At 38.3% G+C, this 19,890-nt stretch overlaps 1 protein-coding gene across 7 annotated transcripts in view; it reads left to right on the top strand.

Moving 5' to 3' along the window:
• Positions 1-19,890, top strand: part of MTHFD2L (methylenetetrahydrofolate dehydrogenase (NADP+ dependent) 2 like) — a 151,396-nt gene that overhangs the window by 64,978 nt on the left and 66,528 nt on the right. The window contains exon 8 of one of the 7 annotated variants that reach the window (XM_051819694.3): positions 11,602-14,454. The exons of the other annotated variants lie outside the window; for them this stretch is intronic. Within the exon in view, the coding sequence (XP_051675654.2) occupies positions 11,602-11,627 (26 nt within the window). The 3' untranslated portion in view covers positions 11,628-14,454. Of the gene's footprint in view, positions 1-11,601; positions 14,455-19,890 lie in introns of those variants that run through there. 7 annotated transcript variants of the gene reach the window in all.

Raw genomic sequence — 19,890 nt, 5'->3', positions numbered from 1 at the left:
TTATTTTGTGCAAAACACATGTGAAATCTGCATACAGCAAAGGCTACATATGTGTATATAATAGTAAGGTGTATTTCATGGCCTGCATTTGTTGTCAAACAGCTTTAACATATACATAAGCTATACATGTGTATCATGGGTAACCAATTCTACAGACCTGATACTAACACACTGTGTAGGTTAGGGATACACAGGACATGGAATCTGTGGCATAAGCAGAAGGTGACCTGGATACAAGGCAGCGTATTAAAGCTGAAGAAGCATGGTCATCAAAATAAAAAGGATCTGGGAGTTGGCATTTGGAGCACTGATTAATACTGCTTTGGATGCCCGTGTCTAACAATGGAGTGCCTGGGTTTGAGTCCCAGCTTTACTCCCAATCCCGTCTTCCTACTAAGGCACATGCTGGGAGGTAGCAGGTGATGGCTCAAGTAATTGGGTCCTTGCCATATATGTGGGAGACCTGAATTGAGTTCCCACTTCCCAATGTGGGCATTGCTGGAGTGAACCTGTGGATGGTAAATGCTGTCTATCTTCCTGCCTTTCAAACAAAATAAATAAATACATTCTTAAAAAGTAAAGAGGATTTGGTTTCAATTTCTATCTTAATTTTTTTTACTTTTATTTAATAAATATAAATTTCAAAAGTACAACTTTTGGATTGTAGTGGCTTTTCCCCCCATAACCTCCCTCCCACCCACAACCATCCCATCTCCCACACCCTCTCCCATCCGAATCTTCATCAAGATTCATTTTCAATTATATTTATAAACAGAAGATAAACTTAGTACGTACTAAGTAAAGATTTCAACAGATTGCACCCACACAGATACACAAAGTATACTGTTTGTGTACTAGTTTTACCGTTAATTCGCATAGTACAACACATTTAGGACAGAGATCCTACATGGGGAGTAAGTGCACAGTGACTCCTGTTGTTGATTTAACAATTGACACTCTTGTTTATGATGTCAGTAATCACCCTAGGCTCTTGTCATGAGCTGCCAAGGCTATGGAAGCCTCTTGAGTTCACAAACTCCGACCTTATTTAGACAAGGCCATAATCAAAGTGGAGGTTCTCTCCTCCATTCAGAGTAAGATACCTCCTTCTTTGATGGCCCATTCTTTCCACTGGGATCTCACTCACAGAGATCTTTCATTTAGGTCATTTTTTTTCCCACAGTGTCTTCCCACAGTTTCTCATGCCTGAGAAACTCTCATGGGCTTTTTAGCCAGATCTGAATGCCTTAAGGGCTGATTCTGAGGTCAAACTGCTGTTTTAGGGCATCTGCCATTCTATGAGTCTTCTGTGTATCCCGCTTCCCATGTTGGATTGTTCTCTCCTTTTTAATTCTATCAGTTATTAGCAGACACTAGTCTTGTTTATGTGATCCCTTTGACTCTTAATCCTATCAGTATGATCAATTATGAACTGAAACTTACCACTTTGACTAGTAAGATGGCATTAGTACATGCTTAATTTTAAAAATGACATGTACCTCTCTGAACCAAGTTTTCAACTCAATGTAAAATAGAGATAGTAATATAAACATTACAAGCTTTTATAAGATTTAATTGTGCACGTGATACCAACTAAATCATTATAGTTTCCATTCCTTTTAGACTGCTATTTTGTTGGGACTCTATGCCTAAAAGGGCATTTGTTTGTTTTCAGTGAATATAAACACAAATTTATAGTCAAGCACAGAACTAACAAACTTCTGCATAGCCAAAAAAAACAATTAGCAGAATGAAAAGACAATTAGGAGAATGGGAGAAAACATTTGCAAATTATGCACCTGATACAGTATTAGTATCCAGAATTTATAAGGAGCTCAAGGGATTCAACAACTACAAAACAAATAATCTAGTTGAAAATGGTCAAGGGATCCAAAAGAAGAAATACAAATAGCCATCAAACATATGAAAAAATGCCCAGTAGGGAATTGCAAATGAAAATAAAAATAAGGTGACATCTCATTCCATCTCATTAGAATGGCTGTTATCAGTCAGAAAATAGCAGATTCTATTATATTATAATTTTATTATAAAAACAATATATTTTGGGATGTAAGGAAAAGGGAACCCTAATACACTGTTGATGGGAATGCAAATGAATACAATTGCTATGGAAAATAGCATAGAGATTCTTCAAAAACTTAAAAATAGATCTGCTGTATTACCTAGCTATCCAACTAATGGGAATATTTCCAAAGATAATGAAGTAAGTTTATGAAAGAGATACCTGAACTCCCATGTTTATTGCAGTTTAATTCACAATAGCAAAGATATGGAATCAACCTAGTTGTCCATCAGTGGATGACTGGAGAAAGAAATGTGTTGTATAAACACAACATAATATTACTCAGCCATAAAAAAATGAAATCCTATTATTTGCAATAAAATGGCTGGAACTGGAGATAATAAGCTGAGTGAAACAAGCCAGACAAAGAAAGACAAATACCACATTTTCTCATAGTATAAAAATGTCATATTATTTTATATCTAAATATTTATAAATGTCTTCACTGAAATATACCCCCTACATAAAAGTATCCCCTTCTTTCCTCATTTTATTGGGATCATTTTCATGAATCCCAAGTCCATGATATTAATATATCCACTTTTATGTCAAGAAAAATAGTATGTATGTATTATATATATAGTGTAACATTTAGATATGAAGTAAATATGGCAAATGTGATACATTGTTAAATCTGTTTGTGCTCAACGAGCTCTTATTTGTACTTTTCTGTATTCAGATATTTTAGAATAAACTTAAAAAGGCAAAAAAGTGAGAAGGTAGAATGGGAATTAGAATACAAAGACTTATGACTTTGGAGACTGAGTATACTGTGTTGTGGCTAATGAGCAAGGGCAGATGGAATGCAAACAAGGTTTGGGAGTGGTGAAGCTGTGTGGTGGGAGATGAGTTCAATTTTAACTTCCTGGGTTTGAGATGTTTGTGGTATATTTAGATGAACAAGTCTGGTGGAGTGTTGAGAGATGTGAATTTGGGGTTCGGGAAAGAGCTGTAATCTGGAGTGAAAGTTCAGAAGTCATTTCCATCAGTGGTAGAGATCACAGAGACATGAATAAAACTGTTTAGTTTTAATCTGTATTTCATGGATTGAACGATCTTATTCTAATATTCAATTTTGTTAGAATTATGTTAAGTTGTTAGTTGATTGAAGAGGTTCTATAATATTGCCTCTGTATATTCAGTGCCAATGGCCTATTCTTGCTTCAGCAAACATAATCCTTTTTGCTGAAGCTTTGTTTTTTTTCATGCCTGTTTCCTTATAATCAAAATCTTTATCATCTTTGAAAGTATGTTTGAGTGATATGAGAAAATGTCTGATAAACCAAGAAAATGTGTCCTAAAAATAGGATGAGTGACTTAACTTATAAATGTTGAATCTTTTACATGCATAAGCTTAAGCTTCATTAGCAAATGTTCTAATTGCCTAAGTTTTCTGTTTATGCTTACATTTTCAGTCTGTGCATGGTGGGATTTTTGTGACTGTGTAATGCATTTATCTGAGCTCAGTTGATCCTTTATATGGCTTGGCAGGTTTGTCCAGTTGACCTGCTTTACCCAGCCTTAATTCTCACAGCCTATTGTATCTTCACAGTATTATTTTCCCATCGCAGAAAGCCTGGCTTTATAACCAGGTTTTTCCCATTATTTAGGTATTTCAGTGCTTTATAAAGCAGGAAGAAATTGTTCTATCAATCTTCTACAGCTTGACTGATTCCTGAGGTTGGGTTGCCTTATTTTTCTTCACACATCTATTAACTTACTCATGCTATACATGAAATTTCTCCTCTTTATATAAATAGATAAAAACATTAGTAAAAAAGTGAAGGAGATTTACTTTGTAGAAGACTGTCTCTGTAATCTGGAAGACAATAAAATTGTGAGTCAAAAAAAACCATGTCATATTCTTCTTGTGGTCTCTGGCATAATGTTTAGTGTATAACAGTTATTAAATATGTGTAAGTTGTTTATAGTAATCTATACAAAATAAAATGAATTGTTGAAAACCACCAAAAATGAAACAGTTTAGTGAATAAAAGAACACTAGCTTTAGGTTCCAGAGTATAATGGTTAGTTAGCATTCTAGATTAGAGAGAAAGAAAGAAGTCTTCCATCTGCTGGTTCACTCCCCAGATGGCCACAATGGCTGGAGCTGCACTGATCCGAAGCCAGGAGCCAGGAACTTCCTCAGGTCTCCCACAGGGGTGCCGGGACCTGAGGACTTGGGCCATCTTCCAGTGCTTTCCCAGGCCATAGCAGAGAGCTGGATGGGAAGTGGAGCAACCAGGACTTGAACCGGTGCCCATATGGGATACTGGCACTGCAGGTGGAGGCTTTACCTGCTACGCCACAGCTCCGGCCCCCAAAAGCTCTACTTGCTGTCAATGTGCTCTGTAGTTTTTCCTGGTCACCCAATCTACATCCTGTGGTTGCTCCATGTCTGTTTATTCTTCCACACCTATGCTCTCCACTCAGCTTTCCCAAGGCTCCCTCTGGTCAAGGCAGTTAATGGCATGCCACAGTCTGTGTGCTTGTTTGGGTTCCAGACTCTGTCTTCCTCTTAGTAAATGATTATCTCAGTATTAAAAATAGTATATATTCTGTTTCAAATCCGTATATAACAATGGTGCCTTAAGCAATAGTAGTTTTCCTGGTATATCAGTCAGTCATTGAAAATCTGCTTTAAGGTTTTTGTGCCCTTTTTGGATATTTCCTTTGAACATTGTCTTTCACTTCAACAAGTAACTAGACTACACTGAAGATTAATGAATTTTTTCTACCATACTTTCAGTGGATCTGTGTTTTTCTAGGTTTATTAATGTTTTAATAGACCTTACTTTGCATGAGGCTATATTAAGTTTTGGTTTATATTGAAAATGAATCTTGATGTGAATGGGATGGGAGAGGGAGTGGAAGATGGGATGGTTGCGGGTGGGAGGGAGGTTAAGGGAGGAAAAAGCCGCTATAATCTAAAAGTTGTACATTGGAAATTTATATTTATTAAATAAAAGTTAAAAAGTTTTGGTTTATAGTTGTAAAATAGCTGATTAGTAATGTCCACGTAAGGCATAAACTATGCTTTAATGTTATGTAAATTTAAATATATCATGCTAATATAGAATGACAGGGATGCCATTATTTAAAGCAAAAAAAGTCTTCCCTAAAGGATGATATTGTGAATTTTGAAATGTAACAAAATAATAAAAGAAGGAGGATCAAAATACAAAGGACCTAAGGGAGCAATGTGATGTGTAGGGAGCACTAAGAGTCACAATGGGCAGCAGTGAAGTGACTCTCACCATGCTGTGACCTCCAGTGGCTATCAGTATGTCTTTATGGCTATCTTTCTTGTACTTAATGAAAAGCCTTGTGTGCAGGACTAGAAACCTCATTGCTGAATGAACAAATTCCATCTCTCAATGTCAGTTTCTCATCTTGGTTTAAGCTTTTTTCCTAGATGAGGAGGGTCCTCATAGAGTCAGGTGATCTCTTCAGGACCCATGAAGCCATAAGTCCCCTTTAATGCCTTGTTTGGACTGTTCTCCTTCATGAAGGCTTAATATGGCATTGCATCAGCATCACTGACTCAGAGCTTACACCTGCAGGGTTCAGAGGTAAGTAGAGAGGAGGCAGAGAAACAACTGGGAATGATGACTATTCAGTGAAAGAACTAGAAAATACTATTGCTTTACTTTCTAGTGTGGGTAGGAATATGAGCCCTTCTGCAGTGAAGTCATCATTCCTGCGGTATTTTCAGTGCTTGTGGTATTGCTGAATGTCTCTTCCAGACATGTGCTAACAGGCAGGAAGTGAAATGGTTGCATTGGATCTATAATAAGTCATTATTGCTTATGACTTTGCAGTAGCATCTACACATGGAATCGAGCCAGGGAAATTAAAAAAAATTTTTAAAGTCAGGACCAAGTTGTCACACATTAATGCTTTCATAATAATCTGTAGTGTTTGAAATGTGCTGTGGAGAATCCAAATGTGCATCTGGCCACCTGCTTGAGGTGTGACCATGGTTCTGAAAGAGAACAGAGTGGAGGAATCATTGTGGCAGGTGCCTGCTGTGCCTCCTCTGGCCACTTTCTACAAGAGTAATTTCTTTTTACCCATCTATGTAGTCAGAAAATGTTTTCTAGCTCCGACCCTTTATCTTCTACCCTAGTGCATTTCCTCCAAATAGATTTCTGGCTTGGTTAATTAAGAAATGCATATTTAAACACTTGTCTTTGTTACAAAACCCAAACATTACTGACTGCTATCCACAAGTGTGACCTTTGCAACTGTGGTTGGAATAAGTTCCAATAAATCATAGTTCTGTAAGTGTGCAGTTTTCAGGTAATCCTTAGTATTCTGATATGTGCCCTGTAAATCAAGGTAACAACTAATATTAATGATCAGATATTGCATTGTAAAGGCAAGTGCATTGTAATAATGTTTCCTTTGAATTTCTATTATGTGTGTTTCATAATTCATACTTATATTCATTCTAAAGATAAGAAAGTTATACACACATATCACATACATATGTACCTACAAAAAAGAACACATTACAATATACATCCTTCCCAGGGAATTGGCCAGGGTTTTCCTAAAAATAATGTGACATACCATGTCACAATGAGTCAGAATTCCTGTGTTCATACAATGAACCAACATGAGTTCTATTAGGTGACTAAGATATAAATCCTAAACTTCTTTTGAATAAACATTGGAAAGTGTTTCACCCTCGTCTACTTTATGATAAATTTATCAGATTGAAAAGAATTCAGAAATGGTGTGAGTTTACTGTGGCTATGGATTTGATAATAAATTTAAATAAATTTATTCAGATACCAATGAGTAGATTTTTAAAATTTGTTTAAAAATTTATGAACAGGCCTTATGTTAGTTCCCAAATTACTACATCTAGGAATTTATCCCAGAGAGAATATAATGATGTTACAAAGATAATATCAAGGATATCCATCACAAGTTTATTTTTCAAAGACATATATTTATTTGAAAGGCAGAGTTATAGAAAGAGAGGACAGACAGAGAGATCTTCCATCTGCTGGTTCACTCTCCAAATAATTGCAACAGCCAGGGCTGGGCCAGGCCAAAGCCAGAGCTAGGAGCTTCTTCCAGGTCTTCTTTCAGATCTCCCACATGGGTGTAGAGGCCCAAGCATTTGGGTCATCTTCTGCTGCTTTCCCAGACACATTATCAGGGAGCTGGATTGGAAATGGAGTAACTGGGGCTTGGACCAGCACCCATGTGGGATGCTGGCGCTGCAGACTGCAGCTTTAACCCACTGAGCCACTGTACTGGCCTCACAGATTTATTTTTAGTAGTAAAAAGTGGGAACAGGGCTGGGTGTTTGACCTTACAGTTACAATGCTGGTTGTGGAGTCAGCACTGTGATGCTGGCATTCTATATGAGCACTAATTCGAGTAAGACTATTCTACTTATGATCCAGCTCCCTGCTAACGTGGCTGGGAAAGCATCACAAGTGCATGGACCTCTGTCACACACATGGGAGACCTGGATGGAGCTCCAGGCTCCTGGCTTCAGTCTGGCCAAGACCTAGCTGTTGCAGGCATTTGGAGTGTGAACCAGTAAATAGAAGATATCCCTCTCTCTCTTTCTGTCTCTCCTTCTCTCTCTGTAACTTTGTCTTTGAAAGAAAGGAGAGAAGAGAGGAGAGGAGGGGAGAGAAGAAGAGGAGAGAGGGGAAGAAGGGAGGAGAGGGGAGGAAAAGAGAAGAGAGTAGATGCTGTTTGTGATTTCCACATCCATATTGGAATATATAGGTTTGATGCCTGCCACTGCTCCTGACCCCACCTTCTTTCTAATGCAGATCATTAGAGGCAGTGGTAATGGTTCAACTTCTGGGGTTCCTGCAACCCACATAGAGACCTACACTGAATTACTAGCTCCTGATTCCACCTTAGCACAGCCCCTGCTGTTGTGGACATTTAGGTAGTGCTTGTTCTCTCTCTTTCCCTCTCTCTCCTTCCCCCTCACTCCCCCTCCCTTCCCCTCACTCTCCCTCACTCTCCTTCCCACTCCCTCTAACCCTCCCTCCTTCTCTTTTCTCTAAATAAACTTATAAAAAATTAAGTGGAAACAATCTATAAACATCCAGTTAACTATATTTACCTACTATGCTATATAAAAACACCAGAGCTTATAACTTATTTCTCTTATATAAGTATATTTTTATACCCAGTAATCAACTTCTTTCTATGCATCCTCTAACCAATATCCTTCCCAACCTCTGGTAACCCCTATTATGTTCTCAACTTCTATGAAATAAACTTTTTTAGCACCCACATATTATTGAGACCATGCATGCTTTATTTCTCTTAACCAAATGTCCTCCAATTCCATTCATGTTGCTGTGACAGAATTTTATTATTTTTTATGACAATATTCCATTATGTAGATATATCACATTTTCTTTATCCATGCATCTATCAATGGACAACAGTTTATTAAATATCTAAACTAATGTGAATGTTGCTGTAATAAACATGGTGGATAAGTATCTCTTTGATATCTTGTTTCACTTACTGTGGATATATACATAGCATTGGGATATCTATATCATACAGTAGTTCCCTTGTTAGTTTTTTCAGGAAATTCCATGCTGTTTTTTATAGTGGTTATGCTAAATTATGTGCTTACCAACAGTGTATAGGAACTCCTATTTCTCTGCATCCTCACCAGTGTTTGTGACTTTTTGTGTTTTTGATTATAACTATTCTATGTAGGATGAGGTGATATCACATTCTGGTTTTGATTTACTTCCCCTGATAACTAGTGATACTGAACATTTTTTTCAGGTACTTGGCCATTTGTATATACTCTTGTGAAACATCTAGTTCATTTGCCCATTTTTAAATTGGATTTTTCTAACTTCCATATATGTTTTTATTTATTAGTTTCTTGTCCATTTATAAAGATTTTCTCAACTCAATATCATCTCTTCACTCTGTTGATTGTTGTACAGAAGTTTCTCAGTTTGATATAATCTTATTTATCCATTCTTGCCTGTGCTTGTTGGCTCTTATCCAGAAAAAGTTATTGCTTGTACTAGTATCTTGCAGTGCAGAATGGCTCACATGCAGAAATCTACCGACAACAGATGCTGGCGAGGATGTGGGGGAAAAGGGACACTAACCTGCTGTTGGTGGGAATGCAAACTGGTGAAGCCACTATGGAAGTCAGTCTGGAGATTCCTCAGAAACCTGAATATAACCCTACCATACAACCCAGCTATCCCACTCCTTGGAATTTACCCAAAGGAAATTAAATTGGCAAATAAAAGAGGTGTCTGCACATTAATGTTTATTGCAGCTCAATTCACAATAGCTAAGACCTGGAATCAACCCAAATGCCCAAATAGTAGAGTGGATAAAGAAATTATGGGATATGTACTCTGTAGAATACTATATAGCAGTAAAAAACAATGAAATCCAGTCATTTGCAACAAAATGCAGGAATCTGGAACACATCATGCTGAGTGAAATAAGCCAGTCCCAAAGGGACAAATATCATATGTTCTCCCTGATCAGTGACAACTAACCAAGCACCAAAAAGGAAACCTGTTGAAGTGAAATGGACACTGTGAGAAACAGTGACTTGATCAGCCCTTGTCCTGGCTGTTGATGAACAACTTAATACTTTATCCCTTTTAGTATTTTTTTTTTTGTTCTACTTAATACTATTGGTTGAACTCTGTAATTAACACACAATTATTCTTAGGTGTTTAAATTTAACTGAAAAGTGATCCCTGTTAAATATAAGAGGGGAAATAAGAGAGGGAGGATATGTCCAATTTGGGACATGCTCAATCTGACTTCCCCAAATGGTAGAGTTAGAAACGTGCCAGGGGATTCCAGTTCAGTCACATCAAGGTTGCATGTACCAGTGCCATCTCACTATCAAAGTGATCAATTTCAGTTCACAATTGATCATACTGATAGGATTAAGAGTCAAAGGGATCACATAAACAAGACTAGTGTCTGCTAATACTAACTGATAGAATTAAAAAGGAGAGAACAATCCAACATGGGAAGCGAGATACACAGCAGACTGTAGAATGGCAGATGTCCTAAGCAGCACTCTGGCCTCAGAATCAGCCCTTAAGGCATTCAGATCTGGCTAAAAAGCCCATGAGAGTTTCTCAGGCATGGAAAACCAAGACACTGTGGGGGAAAAAAAAGAAAAAAAAAAAAAAACCTAAATGAAAGATCTCTGCGAGTGAGATCCCAGTGGAAAGAACGGGCCACCAAAGAAGGAGGTACCTTTCTCTGAAGGGAGGAGAGAACTTCCACTTTGACTATGACCCTGTCTGAATAAGATCAAAGTCGGTGAACTCAAAAGGCTTCCATAGCCTTGGAAACTCATGACAAGAGCCTGGGGTGATTACTGACATCATAAACAAGAGTGTCAATTGGATAAGTCAACAACAGGAGTCACTGTGTACTTACTTCTCATGTGGGATCTGTCCTTAGTGTGTTGTCCAATGTGAAGTAATGCTATAACTAGTACTGAAACAGTATTTTACACTTTGTGCTTCTGTGTGGATGCAAACTGTTGAAATCTTTACTTAATATGTGCTAAATTGATCTTGTGTATATAAAGAGAATTGAAAATGAATCTTGATGTGAATGGAATGGAAGAGGGAGTGAGAGGTGGGGAGGGTTGCAGGTGGGAAGGAAGTTATGGGGGGGAAAAGCCATTGTAATCCATAAGCTATACTTTGGAAATTTATATTTGTTAAATAAAAGTTAAAAAAAAAACAAGTATTGAAAAATAAAAAAATTGTTGAGCGGCAAGTATTTGTCACAGTGGCTAAGCCACTGGTTGGGATGCTCAAATCTTATCAGAGTGCCTAGGTCCAAGTCCTGGCTCTTATTTTGATTCTGGTTTCCTTCCTGAGAGACAGCAGGAGCTGGTTCAGGTAACTGAGTCCCTGCCACTCAAATAGGAAACCTGAATTGTGTTCCTGTCTTCTGAATGCAGCCTGGTCCTCCCCTAGTCATTTTTAGCATTTGGGGAGTGAATGAGCAGATAAGCATTCTTTCTCTATTTCTGCCTTTAAAATAAATAAATATATAAAAATTTTGCCTATTGTTTAGTGAAATTCAGCAGTAAAACCATCTTCTCTATACTTCTTTTTTATTTTGTTTTATTTATTTTATTTTTTTGACAGGCAGAGTTAAACAGTGAGAGATAGGGACAGAGAGAAAGGTCTTCCTTCTGTTGGTTCATGCCCCAGATGGCCGCTACGGCCAGCGCGCTGTGCTGATCCGAAGCCTGGAGCCAGGTGCTTCTCCTGGTCTCCCATGCGGGTGCAGGGCCCAAGGACCTGGGCCATCCTCCACTGCCTTCCTGGGCCACAGCAGAGAGCTGGACTGGAAGAGGGGCAACTGGGACAGAACCAGTGCCCCAACTGGGACTAGAACCTGGAGTGCCGGCGCCGCAGGCAGAGGATTAGCCTAGTGAGCCGCGACACCGGCCTATACTTCTTTTTAAAACTGTATTTACTTATTTTGTTTGAAAGAGAGAAGAACGACAAACAGGAATTGAGAGAGGTCCCCCAAGTGCTGTTAACTCTCCAAATGCCTGCAGTAGTCAAGATTCCGCCAGGATGAAGATGGGAGTTGGGAATTTGATCTCTCATATGGGTCTCAGGAACCAGCTAGTTGGTCCAAATCATGCTGCCTACAAGAGTGTGCATTAGAAGACGAATCAAATGTGGATCTAGGACTTGAACCCAGGTACCCAATATGGGATGTAAGCATGCTAAACAGTATTGTAACCACTGTGCCAAATATCCTCCCTTAGACTTTTCTTTATCAGGACACATTTTCTTACTGATTCCATTTTGTTACTCACTATTGATCTGTTAGTTTCCTATATCCTTATGGTCCAATTTTTTGATAGGCTACATGTTTCCAGAATTTCTTCAAAGATTTTAAATTTGTTGGCATGTAACTGTGCAAAATGGTCTCTAATCGGTCTTTGTATTTTTATGTTACCAATTGTCATGTCTCTTTTGTATTTTTTATTTTATTTATTGATTCTTCTTTCTTCATTCATCTACCTAAAGATTTGACAACTTTCTATGTTTTTAAAAAGCTACCTCTTAGTTTCATTAATATTTGTATTATTTTCAGTCACTATATAATTCATTTATGATCAGATCTTCATTTATTTATTGCCACTTATTTGAGATTAAGTTTGCTTTTGCTCTTCTAGTTCTCGTTGTCTATTTAGAATTATTCTATGGTACTCTGCTTAATTTATCATTCATATAATGACTTGCTTTTCTAATTTTGTTGAATTTTCTGTCTTTATTCCCTTGTATCTCTTTGAGTTTGGTTGCTTAAAATCATTGTTTTAAAGTATTTGTCAGAGAATTCATCAGAGTTAAGCTTTTCCTTAAAATCTGTTCCTAGAGAACTTTTGTGTGTTCATTTTAGAGGTTTCATATTACCTTCTTTTTCACGCTTCATTTGTTCCCATGTTAATATCTGCACACCTGATGAATCTGTTGTCTTTATTAATTTTAAAGTGTGGCTTTCATTGTAAGATACTGTATCCTGGTGATGTGTTCTGCAGTGTTGGTTGTGTAGGCTATGTTGGCTTTTGTCCCAGGTGGATGCATTATTGTAATTTCTTTGAAGCTTCTTCAGCAGCAATCAATGTTGGCAGTGCCTGCAGGTCTCTCAGTGCCTTAGGTTACAGGAGGTTATGGATTTATCTGTGAGATGGCATGCAACCTCCTTAGGAGAGGCAAGTTGTCTGGCAGCTCTGGGTGTGACACATGTGTTTTCAGATGTATGTCACCTTCAGTTTTGCCAGGATGTGTGGTGGTGGGGCCATTTAGTTACAGGTGATGTATAGGTGACACAACAGAAGAGGCAGGATGCCCATCAGACTCTCATGTCTGTGCAGGGGCAGAAGTGTGTTGGTGGGCACTGATGGGTGTGGCAGTGCACTCCCAGCAGTGAGGGCAGGAAATTTACCAGTGTCTGAGTGCCACATTACTGATTGTGCAGCATCAGTGGCCCAAGCAGGGTGCCTATCTGTGTCTAAGGACTGTGTGGGTGCTTTTTGGGCCCTGGCAAATTAAACAGCTCTGAATGAGCTGCCTAACTACATCCTAGGAATTTAAGTCAGTAAGTGGAACCACCTAGCTGCTTACTAAGGCCCCAGGAAGGTGGACAGTTCCACCTGTTAACTTTCAGGGATGCAGAAAGATGGGCTGGGTTGCTCAGCTGGTTTGCAAACCTTGTGATGGTGGGAATAGTTGCCCACCTGTTTCCCAGAGTTTCTGGGACCAAAACTACTCATTCACGTTGCCTGGTGGCTTTCCAGGTATACCTGGTTTCTAGGGATCCAGATGACCATTGCCTGTGGGTGCAGGAACTCTCTGCTTTGCAGGATCTTGATTTGTTGGGTTCTCAAGGTGGTACTGTGTAGCAGGAATCTGGGTGAGGGGCCACTCTATGTGCTGGGACCTTTGACCAGGGTAATACAGCAGTGTGAGTATTGCAGCAGTCCCTCAAATTGGGCTTGAGCTTTCTTAAGCAGTAAACTCCCATCCGTGGCATTAGTGAGGATTTCTGTGAGCCTCCTGCTTACCCTTTCATTGCCATGTGATGTTCCTTTTGGTTCAGTTGATCTGAAATGGGGGGACAAGATGGTAGGTATTGTGTATGTTGTTCTCTGTTTTGTAAGGCCATCCTACTCTGTGTGCTCTGTGATGTCATTGTCATATCCCCATTGCACTCTAGTGTCATCCCTATACTAGTAGTATAGTATTTGTTTTTCATTTACAGTGAAGGAGGGAATGCTAGGTACCTCTAGTCTGCCATCTTGCTAACACCCCCTTCCAAATTAAAAAACATACAAACAAACAAACAAACAACAACAGAAAACAACCTAAGAGGACTCATTTGGGTCTGGCATTTTGGTGTAGCTGGTTAAGCCACTGCATGCAATGCTAGCATCCCATGTGGGTGCTGATTCATGTCCTGGCTGCCCCACTTCTGATCCAACTCCATGCTCATGGCCTGCGAAAAGATGTGGAAGATGGTCCAAATGTTTGAGCCTCTGAAACCAGGGCTGGCCATGGCGACCCTCTGTCTCTCCCTCTCTCTCGGTAACTCTTTCAAAATAAATAAATAAATAAATAAATCTTTTTAAAAAGAGATGACTCATTTATAGTCTGTGATGATATTCTGCCTGCTGTTCATATTGTCTTTGAGGCTGTTAACCTTTTAATATAAAGAAGCAAGGGAGTGGTAAATGAAACTGAGATGAGTAATCTCCTATCAAGTACCAAACATGTTAAAATAAATGACTTTTCTTGGAAGAAAAATTAAAATTAAATATTCATTAAATTAAATGACTTGTATGTGAGTTTATGTATATCTCAAAAAAGCTTATAAAAGGGAGATGGGAAACTGAAAGACTTAAGAGTATGAAAATAAAGGGAATTTTGGCTTTCAAATTAATTTCTGAATACATACATATAAATGTATATGAATATAAATATACATACACACACACACACACACATATATATATATATATATAAAAGAAGTCATAGAATTGTCAGTTAGCACTACAGATTGGACAAGAATATAAAGGAAGGAGATAAGGGCACCTCAGTCTGTTCCCGTGGAGTCCTAGACTTCTACCTTTGCCTTCCTGTCTTGAATAATCCTTGTAGCTGTGCTCTCTCCCCTTGCCTCAAACACCTACAACTGTTTTACCTTTTTGTTCCTTTCCTGCAACCCTACAGTGCCAAGCCAATTACCTTACAAGGCATGAATGAGAGAAACAGTGAAGTTCTCTCTTTACTTGGAAGCTCTTCCCTCCTTACTACCAAAGAAACATAAACTTGTCCCACAAGGAGAATCTTGATCTTTTTTGCCAGAAGTCTGAGGATTTACTCATTATCTCAAAATGCCTAACAGGTTCTTACTGCACTGCATTCAGTTACTTTCTCAATCAATCCCTTTTCACCAAATTAAATCCTACAGAGCAATAACCTTGGTGATGCCCATGGGATTCTTTCTTTGTTGGTTCTCCTATTTAGATGAATGTGTCTCTGATATGCTTATAACGTGGTTTGAGTATATTCCCTAAAGGCTGGAATTGGAGGCTTGATCTAATTGTGGTGGTGTTGATGTCCTGGAATCTTTCAGAGGTGGAGTTTTGTGGGTGGTCCTAAGGTGGATTAGGGGCTTGTTAGTTGCCATATGCATTCTCTTCTCTTCCTTGAACCCCATCATCACTAGTTCCCCATAACTCACATCCATATTTGGTGTTGAGATAAGCTTCCATTATTTCTGCTAAGATCACAGCCACCCAGTCTCTCAGCTGCATCCTCCACCCTAGATAGGCTGATGCCCTCGAGTACAGCTGCATGGAATTCTGTTGCAAAATGGGGGAAAGCAACAACATAGGACAGAATTTGAGGGTTAGTAGTTTCATTACTTATGGCTTCTCCCTCTCCACCATGTGCAGTGGACTCCGTGGGAGACTGGAATACAGTCTGATCAGGATGATGAACACTAAAATCTGCTCAGACTCGTCTTTCCTCTAATAGCAGATATGTGGTGCGATTAAGCCTATCTCATGGACTGCTGTCATTGGCTCCACCCAGACACGGTTTTCTCAGGAATTCAGTGTGATGTAAAACTTGCTGTTTCTGATATCTGCAATGAAGAAACCAAGTCTCTGGTACAAGATATGTCTCAACTGTAATGTGATCACTTAAAAGTAGATCAGCCACTTGCTTCTCCTAAGTGTGTGATGCAAAAAATAAAAAAAAAAATTATATAATTTGGTGGCTCTCTCAAGCTCCATCTTCATCTTCAGTCACTGGCCCCAACATACGTCCTATATTTTAACCATCTCAGTCTCTTTTTAGTTTCCTTAAGCCTGCCAAGCCTATTGAAATTCCACACTGTGATATAGTCAGATGTCCCTATTTGGAAAAGTTTTCTTAACTTGTTCCCATGATGTACTTCAAGGTATCTCTTAAGGATCAGTATAGACCTCTGACTACAAGGCCTCACTTCCACTGGCTAGGGAGGTATTCTCTCCCTTTCCCAGCCTTATTGATTTTCACCTCATCATTGGAATTTCTCTATCATTCTGCCAGATTTCAGTATGGCTCTCTTACTTATTTTTAGCAATGAGCTCCTAGAAACAGATCGTGCCTTTTTCATAATTTCTGTATTTCTGTTATCCTGATAGAGCTCTGCCTGACAAATCATCAGTTAGAACTTGCTAAGTGGATGAGTAGACAGCTGGATAGGTATGTGTAGGAAAAAAAATCAGTGAATATTTTACGAAATACTTATATTTGAAGTGTATTTATGGGTTAGATGGTTATACAATGCTACATATGATTTCTAGAGAGTCACATAACTTATCCTGGGACATCCTCCTAGGTGTAGTGTACCTAGTACTAGAAGTAAGATTTTTCTGACTTTTAGTCCATTTAGTTTGTTTATGTTTTTGCTATTTAAAATTTGCAGTGGGTTTTTTGTTGTTCAGCTTTGGTTTTGTTTGATTAGTGATAGTGTAGACAGAGCTCAGTGAACATGTTGGGAATTATTAAGGTAAAATGCTTAAATTCTTAAATTATTAATTTACTATTGTCCATATTAGCTGCCCTAATAATTGAAATCATAGTCTGTTACCATCCCATAGTAAATGCTTAAATAGTTTGTTTGACATGCAATAGTTATGTTACTATATCTAACATATATGTTACATGCAATATGTTACTATATCTAACATATATGGTCATGGGAGTTGCATAGTTATTGCACTGAACCTAGATACATCTTTTTTTAAAGATTTGTTTATTTGAAATGCAGAATTTCAGAGAGGCAGAGGCAGAGAGAGGAAAAAACAGAGAGAGATGGGGAGAGAGAGAAAGAGAGAGATCTTCCATCTGCTGGTTCACTCCCCAAATGGCCATAATGGCTGGAGCTGGGCTGATCCAAAGCCAAGAGCTGGGAGCTAGGAGCTTCTTTCGGTCTCCCATATGGATGGAGGCCCAAGGATTTGAACCATCTCCTCCTGCTTTCCCAGGCAATAGCAGAGAATTTGATTGGAAGTGGAGCAGCAGGGACTTGAACTGGCGCCCATATGGGATGCCAACACTGTAGGTGTAAGTTTTACCTACAACACCACAGTGCTGGCCCCATAGATACCTCTTTAAAGCAACAGAAAAATTAAAATAATAAGCGTGACAAGTAGTATGTTAAATAGTGCAGATTTTTTTAAACCTTACATTTCACTTAATTAGATCATGCTTGAGATTGAATATGAAATAGGAAATATGAACGTATGCATCCTTCACCATCTCAGTTTATGGATGTCCCCTAGAAATCAAGTACAATGCTTCACTGTGTATGAATCTAGAATTCAAAGACATTATTTATTTTTCATTCAGCACAGCCCCTAACCCTGAGCCATACAATTTCTGGCACTCACCAGAGAAACTGATCTGATCAAATGCTAGAGACAAAATTGGCCATGCTGAATTCATTGAGAGGAACTATGTTTTCCAAATTAGTACCTTCAAGAGCCATTTTTATAAATGTTGATACTTCTCATCCGTTGGGTATGATTCTATGCTATATGGAGAAATAATATTCTTTCACATATTATGATATACATCACATATTAAACATGCTGCATATCATATAGTAGGTAATATGACACATTTTATGTTGAGAAATTATTTGTTTGGCCTCCTGGTCAATAATGGTGAGTTGAATATTATGAAACCTACCATATTGCATCTGTACTGAACTCAAACATTAGAGTAAAATATATTTTTAAATTAATAAACATTGTTCTAGAAATCAAGAAAGAGAAATCTCTACAAACTAGAATAAGATATCCCCCTAAAGAAAAAAAAAAGTAAAACAAAGGAATGGAGAACAAATGAGTTTCACAACACTCTGAAGCTGTAAAGTCAGTCCACAGGCAGGAGAGTGATGAGATTTAGGCACATATTTAGAAATACTTGCTGGCATCTTTGTGTCTACACATGTTGCACAGATTATATAAAGCTGGGTACCAGGAAAGGTACCACCTACTTCCTGTATTGTCTTGGCAATGCCCAGAAAAATAAACCTCCTCCCCATAGAGCTTGTGCCTCCTGCAGTACAGTGTGCAAAATCTTGGGAGGCTGAAATTGCATCATAGAAGGACTAAGTCTGGAAATGCATCCGTGAAGAGTAGTAGACCCCAGTGAAAAGCCTGTACTGTAACCAGACCATCAGCAGAGGCTAAACTGAGGCTACGAAAAGCTTACTGAAAGTGAACAAGAGGAACCATAACTGTATAGGCACTTAGAAGGACAAGCAACAAATTTAGCAAACAGAAAAGCTGACAGAGAGTAAAACAGGCATACTAACAAGAGGAACTTTAACATATGTCTTTATGTCATTTACAAAATTAAGTAAAGGGAGGAGAGAACTTCCACTTTGACTATGGCCTTGTCTAGATAAGATCGGAGTTGGCAAACTTAAGAGGCTTCCATAGCCTTGGCAGCTTATGACAAGAGCCTAGGGTGATTACTGACATCATAAATAAGAGTGTCAATCGTTAAATCAACAACAGGAGTAACTGTGAACTTACTCCCCATGTAGCATGTCTGTCCTTAATGTGTTGTACTAGGTGAATTAACAGTATAACTAGTACTCAAACAGTACTTCACACTTTGTCCTTCTGTGTGGGTGCAAACTGTTGAAATCTTTACTTAATATATACTAAATTGATCTTCTGTATATAAAGATAATTGAAAATGAATTTTGATGTGAATGGAATGAGAGAGGGAGTGGGAGATGGGATTTTTTTGTGGGTGGGAGGGAGGTTTTGGGAAAAGCCACTATAACCCAAAAGTTGTACTTTGGAAATTTATATTTATTAAATAAAAGTTAAAAAAAATTAAGTAAAGGCCACAGCCATGAGAGAAAAATGGAAGTTTATAAAACAAGTATATGGGATTAAACAAGAAGTTCAGAATAATTATGAAAAAAGAATTAGAAACATTGGAAATGAAAAATATAATTAATGAAATTAAAACATAAAATTTTAAAATGAGAATGAATAGCAGGTTGAAGACAACAACAACATAAAGAACAAACTGAACTCATCCTAGAATTCACCACAAAGAGAAAGATCTGAAACATGGGTTTGCATATGGAAGATAAAGTAGGAAGCTCCAACACAGGAGATAAGGAGAGAGAAAAAGACAGCATGTTTATTCTACTGGTTCACCCTCCCAAATGGCCACAACACCTAGTGCTGGGCCAAGCTGAAGCCAGGATCCTTGAACTCCATCCTGGTCTCCCATATGGGTGGCAGAGACCCAAGTACTTGGGCCATCTTCTGTTTCTTTCCCAAATGTTTAGCAGCAAGCTAAATCGGATGCAGAGCAGCCAGGACTTGAACTAATACTCCAATATGAGTTGGTAGCATCACAAGTGGCAGCTTAACTTGCTGCCAGAATCTGATTTCTTACTAGTTTTGAATGCCATAAAATAATGGAAAATATTTTCAAAAAGTTGAGGAAAACATTTAATTTAGAATTTTGTACCTAATTGAGCTATCACTCCCCAAGGATCTCCTTTAGAATGATCCATAAAGTAATAGTAGAAGAAAAGATGCAAAGGTGAGCTCCCCAAATGACATGTGTTTCTGAGTGCTGACTGTATAAAATAGTATTAATAGTCTCATTTGGAGTGACATCAACAAGGATATAGAATAGGAAGTTTTCTTTTCACAGAAACATGAATTTGAACAT

Source organism: Oryctolagus cuniculus, chromosome 8, assembly GCF_051225735.1.
Source record: "Oryctolagus cuniculus isolate XC-2025 breed Fujian yellow rabbit chromosome 8, ASM5122573v1, whole genome shotgun sequence".
Taxonomy (NCBI): Eukaryota; Metazoa; Chordata; class Mammalia; order Lagomorpha; family Leporidae; genus Oryctolagus; species Oryctolagus cuniculus.
Note: the sequence above shows the minus strand (reverse complement) of the source record. Positions and strands in the feature narration are given on the sequence as shown.